A 21354-nucleotide genomic window follows, 5' to 3' on the forward strand; every position below is an offset into this window, starting at 1 on the left:
AACTCACACCAAATATTTCCGTTTTATATATGAACTAGAGAGCAAATTCACAGATGCGTTTTTAAGGGGGATTTTGAAATTTCACATATTTGTATGGCATGATCTATTCGAAATATGAGTATCTCAGACATATACAGTGGGATGCAAAAGTTTGGGCAACCTTGTTAATAGTCATTATTTTCCTGTATAAATCGTTGGTTGTTACGATAAAAAATGTCATTTAAATATATCATATAGGAGACACACACCGTGATATTTGAGAAGTGAAATGAAGTTTATTGGATTTACAGAAAGTGTGCAATAATTGTTCAAACAAAATCAGGTAGGTGCATAAATTTGGGCACCACAAAAAAGAAATGAAATCAATATTTAGTAGATCCGCCTTTTGCAGAAATTACAGCCTCTAAACGCTTCCTGTAGGTTCCAATGAGAGTCTGGATTGTGGTTGAAGGTATTTTGGACCATTCCTCTTTACAAAACATCTCTAGTTCATTCAGGTTTGATGGCTTCCGAGCATGGACAGCTCTCTTTAACTCACACCACAGATTTTCAATTATATTCAGGTCTGTGGACTGAGATGGCCATTCAGAACGTTGTACTTGTTCCTCTGCATGAATGCCTTAGTGGATTTTGAGCAGTGTTTTGGGTCGTTGTCTTGTTGAAAGATCCAGCCCGGCGCAGCTTCAGCTTTGTCACTGATTCCTGGACATTGGTCTCCAGAATCTGCTGATACTGAGTGGAATCCATGCGTCCCTCAACTTTGACAAGATTCCCAGTCCCTGCACTGGCCACACAGCCCCACAGCATGATGGAGCCACCACCATATTTTACTGTAGGTAGCAGGTGTTTTTCTTGGAATGCTGTGTTCTTTTTCCTCCATGCATAACGCCCTTGTTATGCCCAAATAACTCAATTTTAGTTTCATCAGTCCACAGCACCTTATTCCAAAATGAAGCTGGCTTGTCCAAATGTGCTTGAGCATACCTCAAGCGGCTCTGTTTGTGCTGTGGGGAGAAAAGGCTTCCTCTGCATCACTCTCGCATACAGCATCTCCTTGTGTAAAGTGCGCCGAATGGTTGAACAATGCACAGTGACTCCATCTGCTGCAAGATGATGTTGTAGGTCTTTGGTGCTGGTCTGTGGGTTGACTCTGACTGTTCTCACCATTCGCCGCTTCTGTCTATCCGAAATCTTTCTTGGTCTGCCACTTCGAGCCTTAACTTGAACTGAGCCTGTGGTCTTCCATTTCCTCAATATGTTCCTAACTGTGGAAACAGACAGCTTAAATATCTGGGACAGCTTTCTGTATCCTTCCCCTAAACCATGATGGTGAACAATCTTTGTCTTCAGGTCATTTGAGAGTTGTTTTGTGACCCCCATGTTGCTACTCTTCAGAGAAAATTAAAGGAGGAGGGAAACTTACAATTGACCCCCTTAAATACTCTCATTTCTCATTATAGGGTTCACCTGTGTATGTAGGTCAGAGGTCACTGAGCTTACCAAGCCAATTTGAGTTCCAATAATTAGTTCTAAAAGTTTTGGAATCAATAAAATGACAACGGTGCCCAAATTTATGCACCTGCCTGATTTTGTTTGAACAATTATTGCACACTTTCTGAAAATCCAATAAACTTCATTTCACTTCTCAAATATCACTGTGTGTGTCTCCTATATGATATATTTAACTGACATTTTTTATCGTAACAACCAACGATTTATACAGGAAAATAATGATGATAATAATAATAATAATATTAACAAGGTTGCCCAAACTTTTTCATCCCACTGTACATACAGTTTACCTAATAAATTTTCTAAAAGAATAAGGATGCCAAATTTCAATAAAATCGCCACACATAGAGCCAAGTTATTTCATGCAGACAGAAAGACGTGGCTACCACAGTAGGTGCTTTTTGCATTAACTGCGAACGCACTTAAAAAGGTTATCGTAATCTATGAAAGATTATTCCTGCCAAAGTTAAATGCTAAATGCAATCCAGTCTGTTAATATCATTGCAATGCAATCCATAGACTTATGGTATAAATAACTTTAGATTATTTTTATTGTGTAATAATTAAAAACATATCAACCAATTGATCAATTGCTTTTCACTATAGAACACAAACTTTGTGTCAGTTTAAAATGCAATACAAAGTCATATTGCGCTTTAATTCATGTCCACAGATATCCTGTTATAAATAAAAGCAAAGCAAAAGTATTGTATTTTGCTTTGCAGCTGCGTAACAATTAAAGACCATGCATTAAATGTGCCAAAACCGAATGTAACTGTGACAGTGCGGGCTGGCTCCACATTACCGGTTCCTTCCAAGAGCCTCTTGAATGCACCACCATCGATAACGTTACCGAGGTGAGCCAGGCAGATGAGGACACATGCAGAGCAACATGAGGTAGGTGCAAAAAGGTGCCAAAGTGCTTTTATTTAAAACAATCCAAAAACCAATCAGTGTTCAAATTAAAGTGCAATGCTCCATCTATTATAAAATAATGGTTAATGTGGAGGTAAATATTGAGACATATGATTTGAGCCACGTGAAGGAATAATGTGATCACCTGAACATTTGTCTCCGGAAGTTTATTTTGTGGACGCTTGTATGTGTGGTTGATGAAAGCGTGTGCATACACAGGATGACAGAGTGCAATGGACATGCGCAGACTACATAATCCTTAACTTAACCCAGTTAAGGGTTTTTCATGGCCGTACTCAAGGAGAAATCTACTAGTGTTCACCATGCCAATTACCCAATTTCTCAAATCAGAGTAAGTGTTTACATGGCATTTTAGAAAACAGGTTTCTCTAAATAACCGGGCTATTGAAGTGCATTGTGGGAGATCCAGGCAAATAATATAAACCCCAAATTCCCAAATCCCTATAAAAATACACAGATTGTCTGTGGGTGGCAGATAGACTTGATTTGAACCTAAACAAATAAAGTCACGTACCTCTCCCCCAGAAAATCTCCAATGGCTGTTTTATTCAGGCCGTCTTCCTTGTAGAGAAATTCTGCAACAGCTTTGGCTTCCCAAACCAGGAGATTATTATTGATCAAATATTCAATTCCCTAAAAAAAAAAAAATAAATAAATAAAATAAATCAATTCCAAAGCTGTGAGGCCAAAAGTGACAAGAAAATAAATCTTTTTTCAGCTTGACCTCTAATCTGACAGAGTCACGTTAAATCACTTTTCAGAAATTCCCAGCACAAACATTGGCGTGCCAGCCCACATTGTGAGCTGTCAGTGATAATGCAAGGCCATTGAACCTTAAAAGATACTGCTCTCCTCGGCATGATTTATTTGAATCCTTTCACTTGTGCTTTCATTAACCCTCAGGCCAGCTTACAGTAGAAGGGCAGCATAAAAAACAGACTTGCACGGCACCAATTTTCCACTCAATCACAAAGACTTCTAAATAAAAGAGAAGAAGTTGAACGTATATTAACAAGTGGCAATTGAACTGACTTGATAACAAAATAAACCAAACTTGTTACACATTGTAAAGAATTAAAAGGCACAGATATATACTTTAAGAAAATAAAAGAAGCCATGCCACGGCCATAGCATACACTATCTGAGAAGCAGGAGGGGAACCATACGAGACTGAATAGAAGTGTTACAGACACACACTGTGTCCGAGGATTATGGGGAAAGCAATTGACCCAGGAGACGACTTTGGAGACCAAGAGGTGGAGTCAGGTTGAGCAGTGGGGGGTCAAGAATGGGAGTACAAAATCAAAACAGGCAAACGATGATCTAACAGACAAGAGAGAAATGTGAATCAAAGTCAGAAGGAGGTTGCATCAAGAATTCAAAATCCTAACACTAATGGCCTTCTTAGGGGAAACAAAAAGACACACTAATGCTAAGAAACACAAGAGGTGTTGAGTCCTACAGGGGATAAGGAATAGTGAGATCACCATAATATTTATATCATCAATTCCTGTGATGTCATCACCACCCATTTGCAGTCACATGACTAGAATCAAAATACCACTAATTCAACAAAACATGAAACCAACGTTAAAAGTGGAACCTGCATGCATGGAGAGCCCACACTAAGCAAAAATATATAAAGTATATCTTTAAATATATTGCGGAAAGAAATGATGCGCAAGATGAACATCCACAAATCATAGTCAAGTCAAGTCAAGTAGAGCTTTATTGTCATCTCAACCATATACATTAAAGCACAAAGTCAGATGATATAATGTCCTCCAGGACCAAAGGTGCAACGTACAACACAACAGCATAATCAGACAGGTTATATTTAAGCCAGGGTTCCTCCAATGGCTTATATTTAAATTGCTTCTTTTCATTATTTTTTAGAATACGGTTTTGCTAATTTGTTATTTGTTTGATTATCTATTACCAGTTAATTCTACTCTATGTACTTATTATGCATTATGTTCCTTGCATTTTGTGGGTGGTGCCACCCTTTCATTACCTATATAAAGGCAGGTTGGGAAGTGAAGTCCAGGGTAGTTCATTTTAAATCCGCTCTGGTGGATCGTGGTGGGATTTGTAAGTACATTGATCCCTCGCTATATCACGCTTCGACTTTCACGGCTTCACTCAATCGCGATTTTTTTCTCATACACGCTTACGTCACTATGCATGTGCTTTCTGAGAACTTTTATCTAAGCCCTACAATGGCTCCTAAACGTGCTGCTTTTTTAAGCCTTCTGACAATAAAACTAAGCGCCGGAGGAAGATGCTTACTATCCAGGAGAAGGTGAAACTCTTGGATATGATTAAAGATGGCAATACCCTACAAAAGCCTCCTCATGCATATGAAAAGACAGCGCCAGCAACTGCCTATCAAGATGTTCTTCAGCCGCACCCAGATACCCACTGCCTACTCCTAGTACTCCTTCACTGAAGACAACAACGCACCTGCAAAAGATACTGCACCACCTACTCTCCTACTGAGGTCGTGCCTTCATAGGTTAGCGGTTGTGTGCAATTAAATGTACAGTACAATAATCTACTATATAAAAGCATTCGGGCTTGTCCTTCTGTCCCATGAGTGCAAAGCATAGCTGTATTTCGCTTATTACAGACTTACTACTTGCGGCCTGAGGTACTAAGCGACGCGATGTGAGCAAGGTTCTGGTGCTCTCATCGTTCCCTTGCTTTTGTGCGCGATGCACTGGAAAAATACAGGAAATTATGTCTCTGGAAATAATTAATGTTGATGGAGTACAAATGCCTCACCGCGTAGTAAATATCAGGGGAGATGGTGCTTGCCTATTCTCATCTATAGCTTATTTAGTGCATGAAACTCCATCTTTAGCGGTACAGATTCGGGCTGACATTGTACGACTTTGGACAGGCACTTGAGGGGATGAAAAAAAACTTGGGTTTTCGGGAGATGTTATGAATGGGCACTTTGATGTTCTTATTCCCTACACTTACATGCCTGATATACACATGGAGCACACAAAAATTGAGGATAAAAGTCGGTCGCCTTAAAAGGCGAGTGCGCCTAGTAATATGATATTTGTAACGTCTAATATGTCTTATTTTCTCTTATTTTGTCTAATATATTGGGTAATACGAGTGTAATGGTGACTAAAGGGTGTTATTTCATGTCTAGAGGGCTCTAATAATGTTAAAAAAATGTATTTAGAAGGTCGTAAACAGGTTTTCTATACTCTAGCTGCGAAAATATTCGATTTATAAATAAAGAATCCTACTTCGCGAAAATTCATTTATCACGGTAGAGTCTGGAATGGATTAACCGTGATAAACGAGGGTTCACTGTACTGAATTTTCTTTGTTTTGACTATTTGGTTTTGCTCTCAAACTTGGATTTTCTTGTGGATTTTGTTTAGGGACTTGTTTGCTTTGGATTGCCTGTTAGACAAGTTCTTTTTAAATTTTTTTACTCTGGTGAAATATTTAGTTGTGTTTTTCCTATTACTTCTATTATTAAATGTTTTTATTTTTATCTTTTTAAGTTTTTTTCATTGCCTTGCACTGTACATGCCAGGGTTTGGAGGTGATCCCCTCCCTTGATTTGCATGTTTTTTGGATGGGGCAGTTCATAATATATCTTTTGAACTTTGATTTTTTTATAAGAAAGGGCTAAGCAGGCTCTTTTTTCTTAAGACACTACACTCCTTGAATGTGGGTAGTGACATCCTTTTCATCTACAACTCTGTGAAGGCCAGTGAGATTTTCTATACTATGCTGTTTTTGGTTGGTAACATCATTTCAAGAGAGGCCCACCAAATGGACCCCCTGGAGGTCGTAGAGAAGGAGAGAATTAAAACAAAACTGAGGGCCATTATGAACAATGCTGCACATCCTCTCACTGACACACCAACACGGAGGACTTTCAGCCAACGAATCAGAAGTGTGTCAAGAAACATGACTAGGGCTTGTTTATACCAACAGCGATACGCCTGCATAATGTCTCACAGGGACTGGGACTGCCAATCAGAAATGTTCTTTCCTTTTAATTTTCTTGCTTTATAGTCATTTTGATGTGTGTTCAGACCATAGTGTGTGTCTATCTATCTATCTATCTATCTATCTATCTATCTATCTATCTATCGTAAAATGCCACATTTCCCCCTGGGACAAATAAAGTCCCATCTATCCATTCATCGGTATCTGCTGGTTGAGCCAGCTTATCAGAACACTACTCTCGTCTTAAAGTCCTAAACTCCAAAGTCAGAGAACACTGGTGAACCTGAGGAAATGGTTCAAAAAACAACACTTAAGACCTAACATAGGTAAGACTGAATTAACATCACTACAGGGTGGTCCAGATCTAATTATGCAGATCCAAATCATCTGGATGACTTTGATTTATGTGGAGACGATTCCAGTTCGGCACGAAGACGATTCTTCATGTCGTCATTTCGCACACTTCTCGATGGTCCGGGATTTTTTGGGTGATTTTCTATGTAATAAAATTAATAAGTTATAGCGTAATGAAAATTGCATAATTAGATCTGGACCACCCTATAGTAGGCAGAGCCTAATCACAGAACGTTCCTGCCATGTGATTCATTGACTATCGCTTCATTTTGAGATCGACAAATGACACATAAGAATTACAGGAGACAACAGATTTGTGGAAGGCCTCCTATTCCTGTTGTCTTAAGGTCTGTGGTCTAATGTCACACATACAATGACAGTTTATGCCCTTATTTAATTGTCCCGAAAAGCGAGAGTGAAAGACGTAAACTTGGAGTTCCGTATCTACTGTAGAATCTTTGTTCACAGTTTAGTAATATATCTTGCACTCTTACTTTGTCCCTATTACTTTTGCAATGTTCCCTTCTTCTTTGATTAATATTGTACAAGTATTTTGCAAAGCACTATATAATATTTAAAAAAATAATTTGGTAAACAGAGAAACGCTCTTCGCTAAAACTAAAAGAAGCAGCCAAAAAAATAAAAATCTGTCAACAATGAACACCCACCTCTACATGATCCACCACGAGCACTGCTCTTATCTTGCGATCATGTAGCAGGATAATAATTGGTACAATACCACACAAGAAATAAATAACAAAAAATTTCCAACACCTTAATGAATATGCATACTGCAGGCAAAATGAAGACAAAGAAAATCAGAAATCCACCGTATTTAAAACGATTGCCAGTTCTCCCAGCAAGAATCTCACCCCATTTTTTTAGTACAAGGGGGCGTCAAGCTAAAGTAAGAAAATGGAACGCACCTTAACATATCTGATCATGTCATTTCTCAATGAAGTCTCCACCCTTCTCAATGCACTTGCGCCACCTGCCTGGATTTCAGCAGAATAAAAGGTTTGGTCTTTGGTGCACCCGAGTTATCGTAGGACACTACATACCGAGGGGGTACTACAGTCACTAGTGCAAGTTACTTGCTGAGAAGCCTTCTATTCGATCCAAGCAGTGGGGACTGCTGTCTCAAGGAGTCCTTTTGCTGTAAAACAATGACACACACACTGCTAAGAACACCAAGGCTTGTCTGGAGAAACTGAAGTTTGGGGTATTGCCACATCCTCCTTATTTGCCAGATTTGGCACCATGTGATTTCCACCTTTTTGGTGGGTGGTCGTCGATTCAAGACCGATGACAATGTGAAGAAAGCGGTGCACGAGTGGCTGTGAGGACGAGACAAAACCTTTTATTCTGCTGCAATCCATTCACTTCCAGGCAGGGTGGCACAAATGCATTGAGAAGCTTGGAGACTACGTTGAGAAATGACACGAGCAGTTTTATTAAGGTGTGTTCCATTTTCTGGTAAATCCTGTTTTCTAACTTTAACTCGACTCCCCCTCGTATTTAATTTATAGTACACTGATTACCCTGCAGACAGTCTGTGTGTGTCAAAACTGTTTCTAGCTCTTTGGATGTTCACATATAGATAAGCTTAGCCAAGTTCAAAGCCAGTGCCCTGGCCAGGTGTCTGCAGGCTGATGGACAGACTCACATTGACTGTTGGGGAGCAATTGTTTAAAGAAGTCTGGTTTTGGTTCAACTTTTTGGTTAATGGTTCATTGTTTGAGTGTCTTTATTTTCTGGAATATGTGTATGTCTTTTGTTTAATAGCTTAGTACTGTGGGTAATGTAAAGATGGAAACCATTGTCCACCTTATCAATTGGTGTCACTTAGAAGCTGAGGTAGGATAGGAGAGCAAGTAAAAGCATTGCTTTTAAAAAGACAGCGATCGTCTGAGAACGGGATCGAGCGATCTGTAGAGTAGAGAAGTGTGTTTGGTGTGAACAGAGCTAGCCAACTGAAGAGAAACCGGCTGCCATAGTGGAGCTGTAAGTTTACTCCTGTGAGCCATTTTATTCGACTCCTATGGCAGGAGACTACAGCGGGGTATGCCCACAGATCACTTCATTCAACGTAGTGCTCTGTACTTTTTGGAAGTTTTACTTTTTGGAACTTTCTACATCAAACACATACCCCCCCACCCGAAACCCCACCCTCCTACGTTAGTTTTGATCCACAGTTGGTTGACTCTGTGGTTGTGGAACCCAAGGGTACAGAGGGCCGACTGTAGCATCGTGTGTTTTCTGCACAACTTGCAGCATCTTTATTGATGTGTGTTGCCATCTTGTCATTTTACCGAATAACAGATTCAAAGTCACTAGCACTACGGACTAATCTTACAGTTCCACTTTTTAAAACTGGTTCATATGTAGTTCTGTGCAAGTAGAATAACTTAGTTGTGAAAAACAAAGAAACAATAATTCAAACGCATGCATACTGACTGAAACAAAGCAGGACTTGAAACTTGTGGTAACCTGTGGCAGGAAGGACTGTGTTTAACCCCACCACAATTTCCTACCTTTGTATGTTTACCAAGAAATATGAGTGCATTACGTCTTAACCTGAAATGGAATAAGTCAGGCTACAGATTAGGATGGTTGGGGGGTATGAAATGCACAACTAATGTACGATTTTCAGGCAACAGATTTAATCAATTTGTTTCCTTGCTCTGTCCATTCTTATACACAATCTTCTGTTCACTGAAAATGCAATTTTAGTTTATTTCACCCTTGGGCTTTTTTTCCTCTCATGCTGTTATAGTGCTTTCTGAGTGAAGAAGTGCATAAATCTTCAGCATTGTAATGCAGAAAATTTAAACTGCTATTACTACTGTTACAAACACACACAAGGAAGCATACACATACCCAAATGCAAACCTGCCTGGCTAAATGTTGTCTAACAGGGGCTTTTAAAAAAATCAGGAGAGGTCTCCCCTCGACTTTCTCGTATACTCAGATATGGGGATGAATATTTGAGGAGTAAACAATTATTATATTTTTATATTATGTACATTAAAGAACCATCAAAATCAAATCAAATTAATAATATATAGAACAATTATTATAAAGGTAAAGTTGAATCAATCGAACTCTGCCACTGCATAAATAAAAGGTAAAGTACCACTTCTAGTTAACAGAAATAGCCCAAAAGTTGATAGAAATCTACCTTTTGCTCCTAATACTTCTAGGCAAAATTTGGTTGACCTAAGTGAAAGCGTACTCAAGTTATCATTTTTACATACACACACACAGACAAACACACAGACATAATTTCAAAAATGGTATTTTCTGACTCAGGGAGGTCTAAAACATTGAGATTCATCAAGATCTCAAAATTGAAATTTTGGACGATTACAATACTTTCCCTATTTGAAAGTAAAGTGGACTCAGGGAAGTCTAAAATGTTGAGATTCATTAAAAATTACAATTTTTTCCCTACGAGAAAGTAAAGTGGACTCAGGGAGGTTTAAAATGTCAAAATTCATCAAAATTGAATTTTTGGACAATTACAATACTTTCCCTACAAGAAAGTAAAGCGGACTCAGGGAGGTCTAAAATGTCAAGAATCATCAAAATCTCTAAATTGAATTTTTGGACAATTACAATATTTTCCCTACAAAAAAGTAAAGCGGACTCAGGGAGGTCTAAAATGTCAAAATTCATCAAAATTAAATTTTTGGACAATTACAATACTTTCCCTATTTGAAAGTAAGGTGGACTCAGAGAGGTTTAAAATGACAAGAATCATCAAAATCTCTAAATTGAATTTTTGGACAATTACAATATTTTACTACACTTCATATACGAGAAAGTAAAAAGTAAACAGGATTCACTAGGGGGGCAGTAAATCAATTATTAAGGGGCCTGAGTTGCCTCGAAAGCTTGCATATTGAAATCGTTTTAGTTAGCCAATAAAAGGTGTCATTTTGCTTGACTTCTCACTAAAGAGTACACAATAATCAAACTACAAACTTCAGAGGGAAGTCATACAGTAACGAAACAACAGGAAGCCCACTTTTTACCCCAAGTGCTAGACTGTAGACTCATTTTACAAATTAACTGCCCTGAAGTAATAAAGGAGTTTGGGTTTCAACAGACCAAAAAATAAATTTTGAGGCAAACATCTCCTTTAAGTGAACTACGGGGTTCACAGGCACCGTCAGAAGAGGACTTTGGTGTGATAGTCTGTGGACTTTGCAAAGCATCACAACACTTGCAATTATTTAAGCGCTGGAACAAGAGTGGTCCCAAGAGGAGCCATAAATAGACGCTGCTGCCAGTGCTCACTGAGTTTTAAAGTCAAAAGGTGAGGTGGACGTAAGCAAACTGGTGGGGGAAAAAAAGTTATGTGAGAAGATTTCTGGGCAAATACAGTAAATGAGTCACTCCATTGTGATAAAGGAGCCCAGGCTTACTGAAGTCGAGTAGAGTAGCCAGTGTTTCACTTATCTTTTTATTTATAAAGCCAGAGTTTCAAGTTGGCCAGTATGCTCTGGTATGCTCTAGTATTCGGTACTGGCATTTCCCCATTTTACTGACAGTTTATGTATGCATACTGGTGTATACTGGCACCACTACAAATCCGTATTTATAAAAAAATGTCCCTTTTACCAAACTTTCACGCTTCCAAGAGGACAACAACCCCTGAGCACACTCCTAAATATCTTAATAGTTTCTGTAGATCAGCACACTTTTGGACCTCCAAGGGGTCGTTATCATCCAAAAAAACAAGGAGTGCCAGCAGTTGGTTTCTTTTTTTTCCCATTTCAGCCACTGAATAAAACCAGTTATTATACACTATCATACACATGCGCATGGGAGGGCTCAGGGGCTTAACGGAATGATGTATGCCGAGACAGGGGTTGACGGGATGCTCTAATATTCTTTCTCCTACCCATGCAGATTCCCAGATGAGAAACCCTTGTCCGGTTCCTCCACAGACTCCTCTGACATCACTTGCAAAGACAGCACATAAAAGCCAAGCAGATCCCTCTCCCCAACAGTCTTGTATCGGACACGGTCCTGAAAGAGTACTCTTTGTCACAAATTTTCCTTTCCGCAAAGCATAATTTCAAGTATATGGGTTGGAACTCCCAAACCTTTTCATGCCTCTCTTGTTTTCTCTTTACAACACGTAGAATAAACAACAAAAAAGGAAAGGTTTCTCCTCTGTTTCATTACAGTCTTAGCTTTCTCGTGTTAAACTCCAGTTACTTTTTATACTTTTGTGTTATTTCTCAATGGCAAACTTACACCGCCTTCACTTAGTGCATTCAGTATGTACGGTTTGAAACGGTTGGCCCTCCATGCCTTACCAACTGCAAGGCAGATCATAAACTGTATTAGTCTGTACTCAGAATGGCAAAAAAATAGAATATTCCATTTACAGTTTAGTTTGTGGGGTTTATATGAACCTCCCATTGACTATGCACTAACATATAGGCAAACATTTTAACATAACTAAGACAATATTTCAAACAACTTAGCCTAACCTAACTAACTAACAAATGGCTCTTACATAAAGGTCTGGATAGCCTCCTTAATTAAGACATCAGTTGGACTTTACTTTACTTTAACATGGTCTTCTCATAACTTCACTGTAATTAAAATTCTGATACTGTGTATATCCAGCTTATTATAATAACTATTCATGGTGGCTCTAAAATCTCTACTAACCCCTACTCTCTATTCTGTTTCCTTTTCCGGTGTCCTTTTGGTGGTGACTTGCGCCACCACCACCTACTGAAAACACCGTGATGTTCCAACAATGATGGATGGATTAAAGTCTGTATGACCATCAACAGCAAGTGACTCCGTGAGAACCCTAACTACAAAGAGGACAGTTTCATTTATGTTAGGTAGAATGCCCAGAGGGTACTGGGCGGTCCCGTGGCCTGGAACCCCTGCAGATTTTATTTTTTCTCCAGCCGTCTGGAGTTTTTTTGTTTTTTCTGTCCACCCTGGCCATCAGACCTTACTCCTTTTCTATGTTAACAAATGTTGTCTTATTTTAATTTCTTATTCTGTCTTTTATTTTTCTTTTTTTCATTATGTAAAGCACTTTGAGCTACTTTTTGTTTGAAAATGTGCTATATAAATAAATGTTGTTGGACATAAACCCAATTTTTATAGGGGCACCCTTAGGACAGGACCTCACTTCTTGCACCACGTCCCAAACCTTTGACCGCAAAGAATGCAAGAAACTTTGACTTCAGTTTTCACTTTGCTACCCATTTCAGACTTGTCACTTAATAATACATTTTATTTATATAGCATCTTTCCCATGCTCAAGGCACTTACAGAATATAAGAAAGAATGGCAGGGTATACAGTATATAGCATTGTACAAACCAAATAAATAAATAAATAAGATTACGACAGTGAATTCAGAGATAAAAAGCCTAACAGACAACATAATTGATGGTCTGGCACACACACATACAGGTTACTTGAGCATCTTAACAGAGTGATAAACAGAGAAGGGTAATAAAGTCAAGTAGAGCTAAAAGCCTTCCTGAACAGATGAGTTTTGAGTTTTTTTTTTTTTTAAATTCATGGAGTCAGCTGATCTGATTAATTTCGGTAGGCCATTCCAGAGTCTGGATGCTATACAGTTGAAGGCCCTGTCACCCATGGAGTGTAGATTAGTGTGGAGCACAACAAGATTGCCAGAATCAGAGGACCTTAGTGGGTGGGCAGGCACATAGTGATGGAGAAGGTCACTGATGTAGTTTGGCGAGGTTATTTAAGGCTTTGTAAGTTATTAGTAGGATTTTATATTTGATTCTGTAAGACACAGGGAGCCAGTGAAGACGGTGCAGGATGGGTGTGATGTGCTCGCTGCTGCTGGTTCGAGTAAGGACTCCTGCAGCTGAGTTTTGAATAAGCTGGAGCTGTGATATAAGATTAGAAGGGGCACCTGCCAGCGGCGAGTTACAATAATCGATGCGGGATGTGATAAAAGCATTAGAAAAGGAGAGGAAGGAGCGAACACGGGATATGTGGCGGAGGTGAAAGTAAGAAAGTTTTTTAATGTGATTTATGTGGGCGGAATAAGAGAGGGAGGAATCAAAAATGACACCAAGATTCTTTGCAGTAGAGGCAGGTCTGATGAGATCTCCACCAAGATGGACTGAGAAGGAGCTCATTTTATTAAGTTGCATTTTAGGCCCAATTTGCAGGAGTTCAGTTTTGTTGCAGTTTAATTTTAAAGAGTTCTGCTCCATCCAGGTTCTAAGTTCACTGAGTCAGGTTGTGAGCTGAGAAAGCTCTTAGTGATGGGCTTACAGTGGAGAAGGACAAATTGATCGTAAATGTCTAAGCCACACTACGAACACATCTGGAAGAGTCAGATGGTAAGTGATGTTCTGTATTATTTGAAATTGGAAAAAAAATCTAACTCTCGATAGAGCATTTGACAAGATTTAATTAATAATATTTTAGAATAGGCATTTGTATCCTTTAGGGGGGCATTTTCCCATCCTTTTTTCTAGCTATTCTTAACTATGCTCTCGGCTTTCTTCTCTTTCTCTCAGGTGGGAGTTGAAGTCTGTTTTGCTGCTCTCCTTTTAACATTCTGATATATATTTTGTTTTCATTTTTGTTTTTCTAGTTTTAGCTTTCTTGTGTTCATGCGCTCGCTATGAAGTCATTTGTTGTATATGTTTTATTTGATTGTATGCAATTTTATCTACTTTAAAATAAATAAAATAAAAAAGACTTGTCACTTAATGAGAAAGTCAAATGTGCTGTTAATCGTCTTGATAATCGTGTATTTCCTTCCTTTAGCTTGGCAGGATGTTGCTGGTAAAAAGACAATAGATCATTTGAGTCAAGTCATTATTTCATTGTTTACCACTCAGTAGATGTTATTTATAATGTGATTAACTAATTGGATTTAGACACATTCTTCTTCAGAGAATTATGCTTTGGGAAATGCCTTCCAGAGAAAGGGTGATATTTAAATAATCTCTTTCTGCACAATTATTGTCAGTTACGTACTGTATCTGATCAAATGTTCCCATTTATTTGCATTTCAGTTATACTTCAGTCCAGAATTTACATGACTGGCCTTAGAAAGAGTTGTGAATCTTGGATTTTTCCTAAACAAAATATTCCATCTTTTTCTTGATTACTATTTAAGGATTTTAAACATCACCATAAAGCGAGAAAATACAAGGAATCCTTTCAAAGACCTATCTTCAGTAGGCAGCAACAAATGGGAGTGGATGAAGGAAGGTTGAGGAGTGGTTCAAAGTGTATGGTTCATATTGTAATGGACAGCAAGGACTCTTACCCAGCTGGGGACACCTTCTTAAGGGAAGGACCAGGGAAAAAGACTTTTCACCTGGCAGTACCTCCCCCAGGATGACAGAGGGCAGTCCCCCTGGCTTGTTATGGTGCTACGGGTTTGAAGCATGGCTGCTCAACCCTGCTGGGGCCTGTGGACACAGCCAGGCAGCACATGAGGAATGGCTGAGCCCTTCTCTCCCGCCACATTCGGAGGTAGATCACGGGACACCTGGGGCACTTCCGGGTGTTTTATAAAAGGAGGCACCTCACTCTGTTTAGGGAGCCAGAGTCGGGAGGAAACGGATGAGACTAGACGGAGGAGTGGACGTAGAAGAAAGAGAGAGGTGTGACAAAGTGCTGTGATTTATTGGTGCTTATCGTACTGAGTATAGGTGGGAAACCAAAAAGGAAAGTGTTTCCCACACTGTAATGAAAGCCTTGTATGAGTCAGGAGAAGGACGACGAAGCTTGCCAGAGGAGGAGTGGAGATGGAAAAGAGAGTGAGGCAAAGAGAAGGAAGTACCATATATTGGTGCTCTGTGGTTTAGTGTGCTCGGTACTGGTGGGAAACATAGGGGAAGAGTTTCTCACACCTAAATAAAATTATGTGTATGACTAGATTTATTTCTGCTGTCTCTTGTGTCAGGGGTTGAGAAGCTGGTGTGCCCCCTGGTGGTCAAAATATAGGCTTGGACTTTAATTATTCTGAGGGGTGTTCAAAAAGTTTCTGCACTTTTATATTTTCATTGGAAACGGTGAAGGCGGGAGGAGTAGTAATTGGGCATTAAAATTGTATTGCAAACGAAGACGACTATGCAGAAAAGTGATGTCATTTGTTTTTGAAACCCTTAATGAATAGAGTTAAAAAAAAAGCGTGGAAACTTTTTGAACATCCCTCGTAGTACTTCCCTAACCCTACTGTTTGCTACTATTACTCCCTTTGTTCTGCCACAGAAGGAATAGGCAAACAAAAATTTTTAACACAAGGCGCAGGAGATGAGAGAGAGAAAATTAGGTTAAAAACAAAGTGTGCCAGAAGCCAGTAAAGCAAAAATGAAACCAAATGCCGATGCCCTATGCATAAACCAGAATCAAAGTTAAAACAAACATGAAAAGTCCTGACTACCTAAAATATTTTCAGATTAACGCAGACATGGTTTATTTACTTTAAATAATACAAAACTCAGGGAGTGCTGCTACCTTGCTGTAAATCGATTAGGGTCCTCCACGTATTTTCGAGTTCTCCTCATGTCCGTGTTGGTTTGCTCTGACAGTCCAAAGACATGCAGGTTTGGTGGACTGAAGATACTAAATTGGCCAATATGTGTGTGTGCTTGTGTGTATGTGTGTGGATCCAGAGGTCTCTTTCTACCTCCACATATGACCCTGGCTTAGATTAAGTGGGTTAGAAAATGACATGACATGATGCTCATGAGCCTGATAATTTTTTTTCCATACAGCAAATCTTTATTTCAGTGTGACCACCTATTCAATAATTGTACACCAGTATTATTTTTTTTAGTGTTTTTAACTCAAGATAAAGTAGTATAATAACCTCTGGGGAACTGCTACTTTAATTTGCTAAGTTTTCAGATCACATGCAGAGATCCCACTTATTGAAACACTGCCTTTTCAACTAACAGATCAAAAATAGCATACATCTTTTTAATGGCTGGGTGTTGTTTCTGTGTTATTGTTCTTTGAAACAAAAAGCATGGTCATTCAGAGAATTTGTCATTATTTTTAAATTAACTTCATGCTGTCTTTGACGATTAGGATAGAAGTGCATTAACATCCCAAAAATGACTACACATACCTCAGGGCCATAAACATATTACTGCTCCTGGTATCTGTGACCACCTAGTATGTCCTTCCATAAAAAGAGCATATGATTGATTGTATTTCATGTTTTTCTGTGGGGAAGAAGTTAAAAAAAAATCTGAACCACAGAAACATGAGGGCAATAATTAATTGTGCAAACTTCCATAATGGGAGATAAACAAAAAAAAAAGAATAGATGCTTGTTCAGGAACCTTAAATTCGTAACAAGTGATAAGAAAAATACGACATCTGCCACTTGCTAAAGATTACTAAAGACCTGAGGTGTGCTTTTTTGCATTTTCTATTGACCACAAGGTGACACTAGTGACACGGCAGCAATATCCAAAATGTAGCAGGATGGTAGAATGCAGTCAATAAAATGAGTCAAACAAAAAAAAATTGATTAACTGACATGAGAGCTGAAAGAGATTAACGAGAAGAAGTTAGCTCTGTTATGTTACTTAATTTAACAGAACTAAGTCTGCAGAATACTCTATATTAAGTGGCTTGAGCATGGGAAAGGTGCTACATAAATAACATGTATTGTAGCTGCGGTTACCCAAAATTACCTAAATTCTGCAGCTCCAGCTTGTAAATGGGGTTCAGCAAAAGCCTGACGTGTCAAAAAGATTCCACAGACCAGATATCTTCATTTAAAAAAGTTTTAGTTAAAATTCAAAGTAAAACAACTCACACAAAAAAGAAAAAAATTAAAATAGCAGAAATTTGAAAAGTTCTTGTTTAAGAGAAGTTCTGTTCAAAGCTTATAAATCTTTTTACATTTCTAATCATTACAAATCACTTCTGAATGTTTCTGACCCATTTAAGAACGTTCAGAAAACTGTATGCCTATTCTATTTCTATGTTGAAAATGTTTTTTTTAAGTCCCCGTGCACTGGGACCAGTTCAGAACAACAGTTAGTCAGTCATTATCCAACCTGCTATATCCTAACACAGGGTCACTGGGGTACTGACTCGATTAACACACTGTATCTTAGTTATAGCAATAAAGTTCTATCTCAACTAACTTACAAGGGGGAAAAGACTATACCATTGTCTAAGACGATTTATATTTCATTCAAATTAAACAAACATTAACTGAAAGCTTTAACTTTCTAAGATTGGCTCTTAAATGTATTATTATTATTATTACTAGGAGGCTCTGCCCCCTGCTTGCTTCACTCACCAACCCCTGGGTGGGCGCTATGCACCAAGCAACAAATCTTTTAATTCTCATGGATACGCCTCTTCATTGAGAAGAAACACTACTTTTCCCTGATGGCAACACGAATTAGACGTTCTACAAGTCTCCGACTTAAAGTTTAAAGCCAAGCAATATCTACATACTTCTATCATATCACCTATGTCCATATATTCAATCTCTTTTTGCTGTTCCATTATTTCACAGAGTAATAATTTCCATTTGTTAGCACTAATACGATCTTTACTATCAGTTTTTTGAGACTTTCGAATTTTAATACTTTCATTATCTCTAACTTGCCCTGCATGTGTAATCGTGCCCGCGGTTTTGAACCTCTTTATGACTTTGTGTTCTACTCTTTGTCTTTTATTTCCGAGACCACGCTTGGAGCTGAGACTGCAGGAACTGTGTCTGAAAAGAGCATTCACACAAATGAGAAGTGATTGGACCGTGGGAATGGTCGTAAATGTTTGAGAGGAAGGCGGAACTTGTCAAAATCTCTTGGCAAAAAGTCTCGTCTTGCGGGACCTGAAATTATCTCTCGCGGGAGATGGAATTATCTCTGAGAATGTCTTGTCTCAGAAATTTCCTTTTATAATAGAGAAAATATTATTATTATTAATATTATTATTATTATTATGTTTACATATGCATTGTGGCCACCAGGAGGTGCACCAGGGGTCTCATGTATAAACGGTGCGTAAGCACAAAAATGTTGCGTACTCACATTTCCAAACTCAAATTGCGATGTATAAAACCTAAACTCGGTGTAAAGCCACGCACATTTTCATGCTTGTTAAAACCCGAGCATATGCAAGTTCTCCTCTTGGTTTTGCAAACTGGCGCACCATATACACTGAAATTAACCGCATTTTTTTTATTAGTTTCAGGCATCTGATTGTAATTATACTGTAACAATGTAATGGTCCACCGAATAGCCAAACTATTCCAAATACCATAGCTGGTTTAGTGTTGTTACTCTAACTGTACCTTCTTCTTCTTCTTTCAGCTGATCCCATTAGGGGTTGCCACAGTGGATCATCTTTTTCCATATTACTGCACCACTCTGAATATTTATATCACTGTATCTGAGTGTGGAATCACAGCTCTACAGCAGCTGATTGGAAAGAGAATTATCGGTATACAGCATCAAGCACACGCTGCCTCAGCCACGCTGTTTATTGAACTGCTCTCATATGGCAAACGCTTCAGAGCCTTTCCTGTACTGACCTGGCGGTTTAGAAACAGTTTCATCCCAAGAATTATAAACACACTCAATCAGTCCATCAAGTTCTCAAAATAAACTACTTGATTAAAGTGGAAATTTTGAGATTAAAGTTTTTCCCACTGTGTGCCTATTTTTTTTTTCTCTGTACCGTAATAAGCTTTCATATGACACTCACACGGTGGGCTATGACTCGCCTTTTCATGGCGACTTTGATATCCGGCAACTTCTTTTTTATTTCAGGCACTGTGCGACTTTGTGAACTTGAGCTTTCGAGTTTCTCCGAAACTCTGTCACTCGATCAACTTCCTTTTGTTGTTTATACCACTGTTTAAACCAACAACTAATGTGTTTTTTCTTTGCCTCCACTTGGTATTCGCTGAAATTCTTCTATTTTCACGATTTTGCCATTGCCTTTTCACACAACGCTGAGCTTAAGGGCTAGTTATATTGATTTGCATATTCAAAGAGGCAGAATTTTGGGAGGAGTTGAGGAGTGGCAGCAGGCACGTGCATATGCATTAATTTTCACGCTGACTGGGATTTATTGACCGGAAGAACGTGGAAGCTGGCGAATGAACCGAGTTATGCATCTGGATTTTTTTCTGCATATGCACATTTCCGCTTTTGTCTGTACGCCATGTTTTAGTGTGAATTCTACACACCGTGTTATGCATGAGGCCCCAGCACTCCAAACCCAACACAGACAGACACCAAGCACAAGTCTAGCAACACACACACAGTTTGTTTTCCGTGGTGAACCCCTTTATTTTGTTCCCCAGCACAAAGCACAGTGCAAATGCACCAATAAGCAACACTGTACAACAGTCTCAGTTGTAGTGCGATGCAATCTTGTCGTCATAAGTGGCTGTCCTCCCATGCAAATGTTACTATAGACGCAGAAGCTACACGAACATATTCTGCACCACAATTAGCTGATGCTGGTACCTGACTTTCACTTTCAAATCTCCAGATCACTTGCATCAAAATTGAAGTCCAACAAATCAGAGTCTGATTCAGCGATGATACACAAAATGTTATCCAGAGAGTATTTTACTTTGGTCTCTTGCGAAATGCTCTTCGGTAATTATGCATGTGCAGGGAATCGGGATAAAATCAATGAAGTTAACTTTCCTGCTAGTGAAGAGAGTCGAACTAAAACATACACTGCCACCAACCCCTGAATTTTGACAAAAGTCGACCTCCACCCTGTTAGCGTCTTGCTAGGTAGCCTACAATACAGTAAAGACAGCAGTGTATTCCCTACATGATAGGAAGTGTTTCAAAGCACCAAGAACATTACTTCATATGCAAAGATCCCGTCCCAGAATGAAATGGTGTTTGGTCAAGCAATAGTTCTATGAGGAACCACAAAGTGTGAAAAGAAAGATTTCACACTTTATTGTTATATAACATTGAATCACAGTGGATTTAGTTTGTCTTTTTTGAGATAGATCAAATGAAAAAAGACGGTTTAATGTTAAAGTGAAACAAGATCTCTATAAAATAATGTAAGTTTATTGCAAATATAAAACACAAAATAACTGATCCCTTAAGTATTCGCTTCTTCATGTCTGTATTTAGTAGGTGGCCTTTGGCAGCCATAACAGCCATTTAGTGTGTTCACAGGTCTCTATTAGATTTAGATACTTCCATATTTTCCCCTTTCTTCTTTGCGTACCTGCTCAAGCTCTGTCATGTTGCACGCTGATCGTGAGTGAACAACTCTCGTCAAGTCCAGCCACAAATTCTCAATTGGATTGAGATATGGACTCTGACTTGACCACTCCAGGACATGAACGCCATTACTGTGTAGCTTTGGCTTTATGTTTAGGGTCATTGCCGTTCTGGAAAAATAATCTTCTCCCAAGGGGATTTCTTGCAGAATGCATCAGGTTTTCGTTTCATTTTATCATCACAAGCCATTCAGTGTAAGCTGCAGGGAAGCATCAACACAACATTATGCTGCCATCACAATGCCTCACTTTGGAAATGGTGAGGTTTTGATAATGTGC

At 38.8% G+C, this 21354-nt stretch overlaps 1 protein-coding gene across 1 annotated transcript in view; it reads right to left on the bottom strand.

The window, feature by feature from the left end:
- LOC120536969 (cytohesin-2-like) overlaps positions 1-21354 on the bottom strand; it is a 185815-nt gene that overhangs the window by 26077 nt on the left and 138384 nt on the right. Inside the window, exon 6 of the mRNA XM_039765550.1 lies at positions 2963-3081. Within this exon, the coding sequence (XP_039621484.1) occupies positions 2963-3081 (119 nt within the window). The remainder of the gene's footprint in view (positions 1-2962; positions 3082-21354) is intronic.

Source organism: Polypterus senegalus, chromosome 10 (genome assembly GCF_016835505.1).
Source record: "Polypterus senegalus isolate Bchr_013 chromosome 10, ASM1683550v1, whole genome shotgun sequence".
In the NCBI taxonomy this organism is placed as follows: domain Eukaryota; kingdom Metazoa; phylum Chordata; class Cladistia; order Polypteriformes; family Polypteridae; genus Polypterus; species Polypterus senegalus.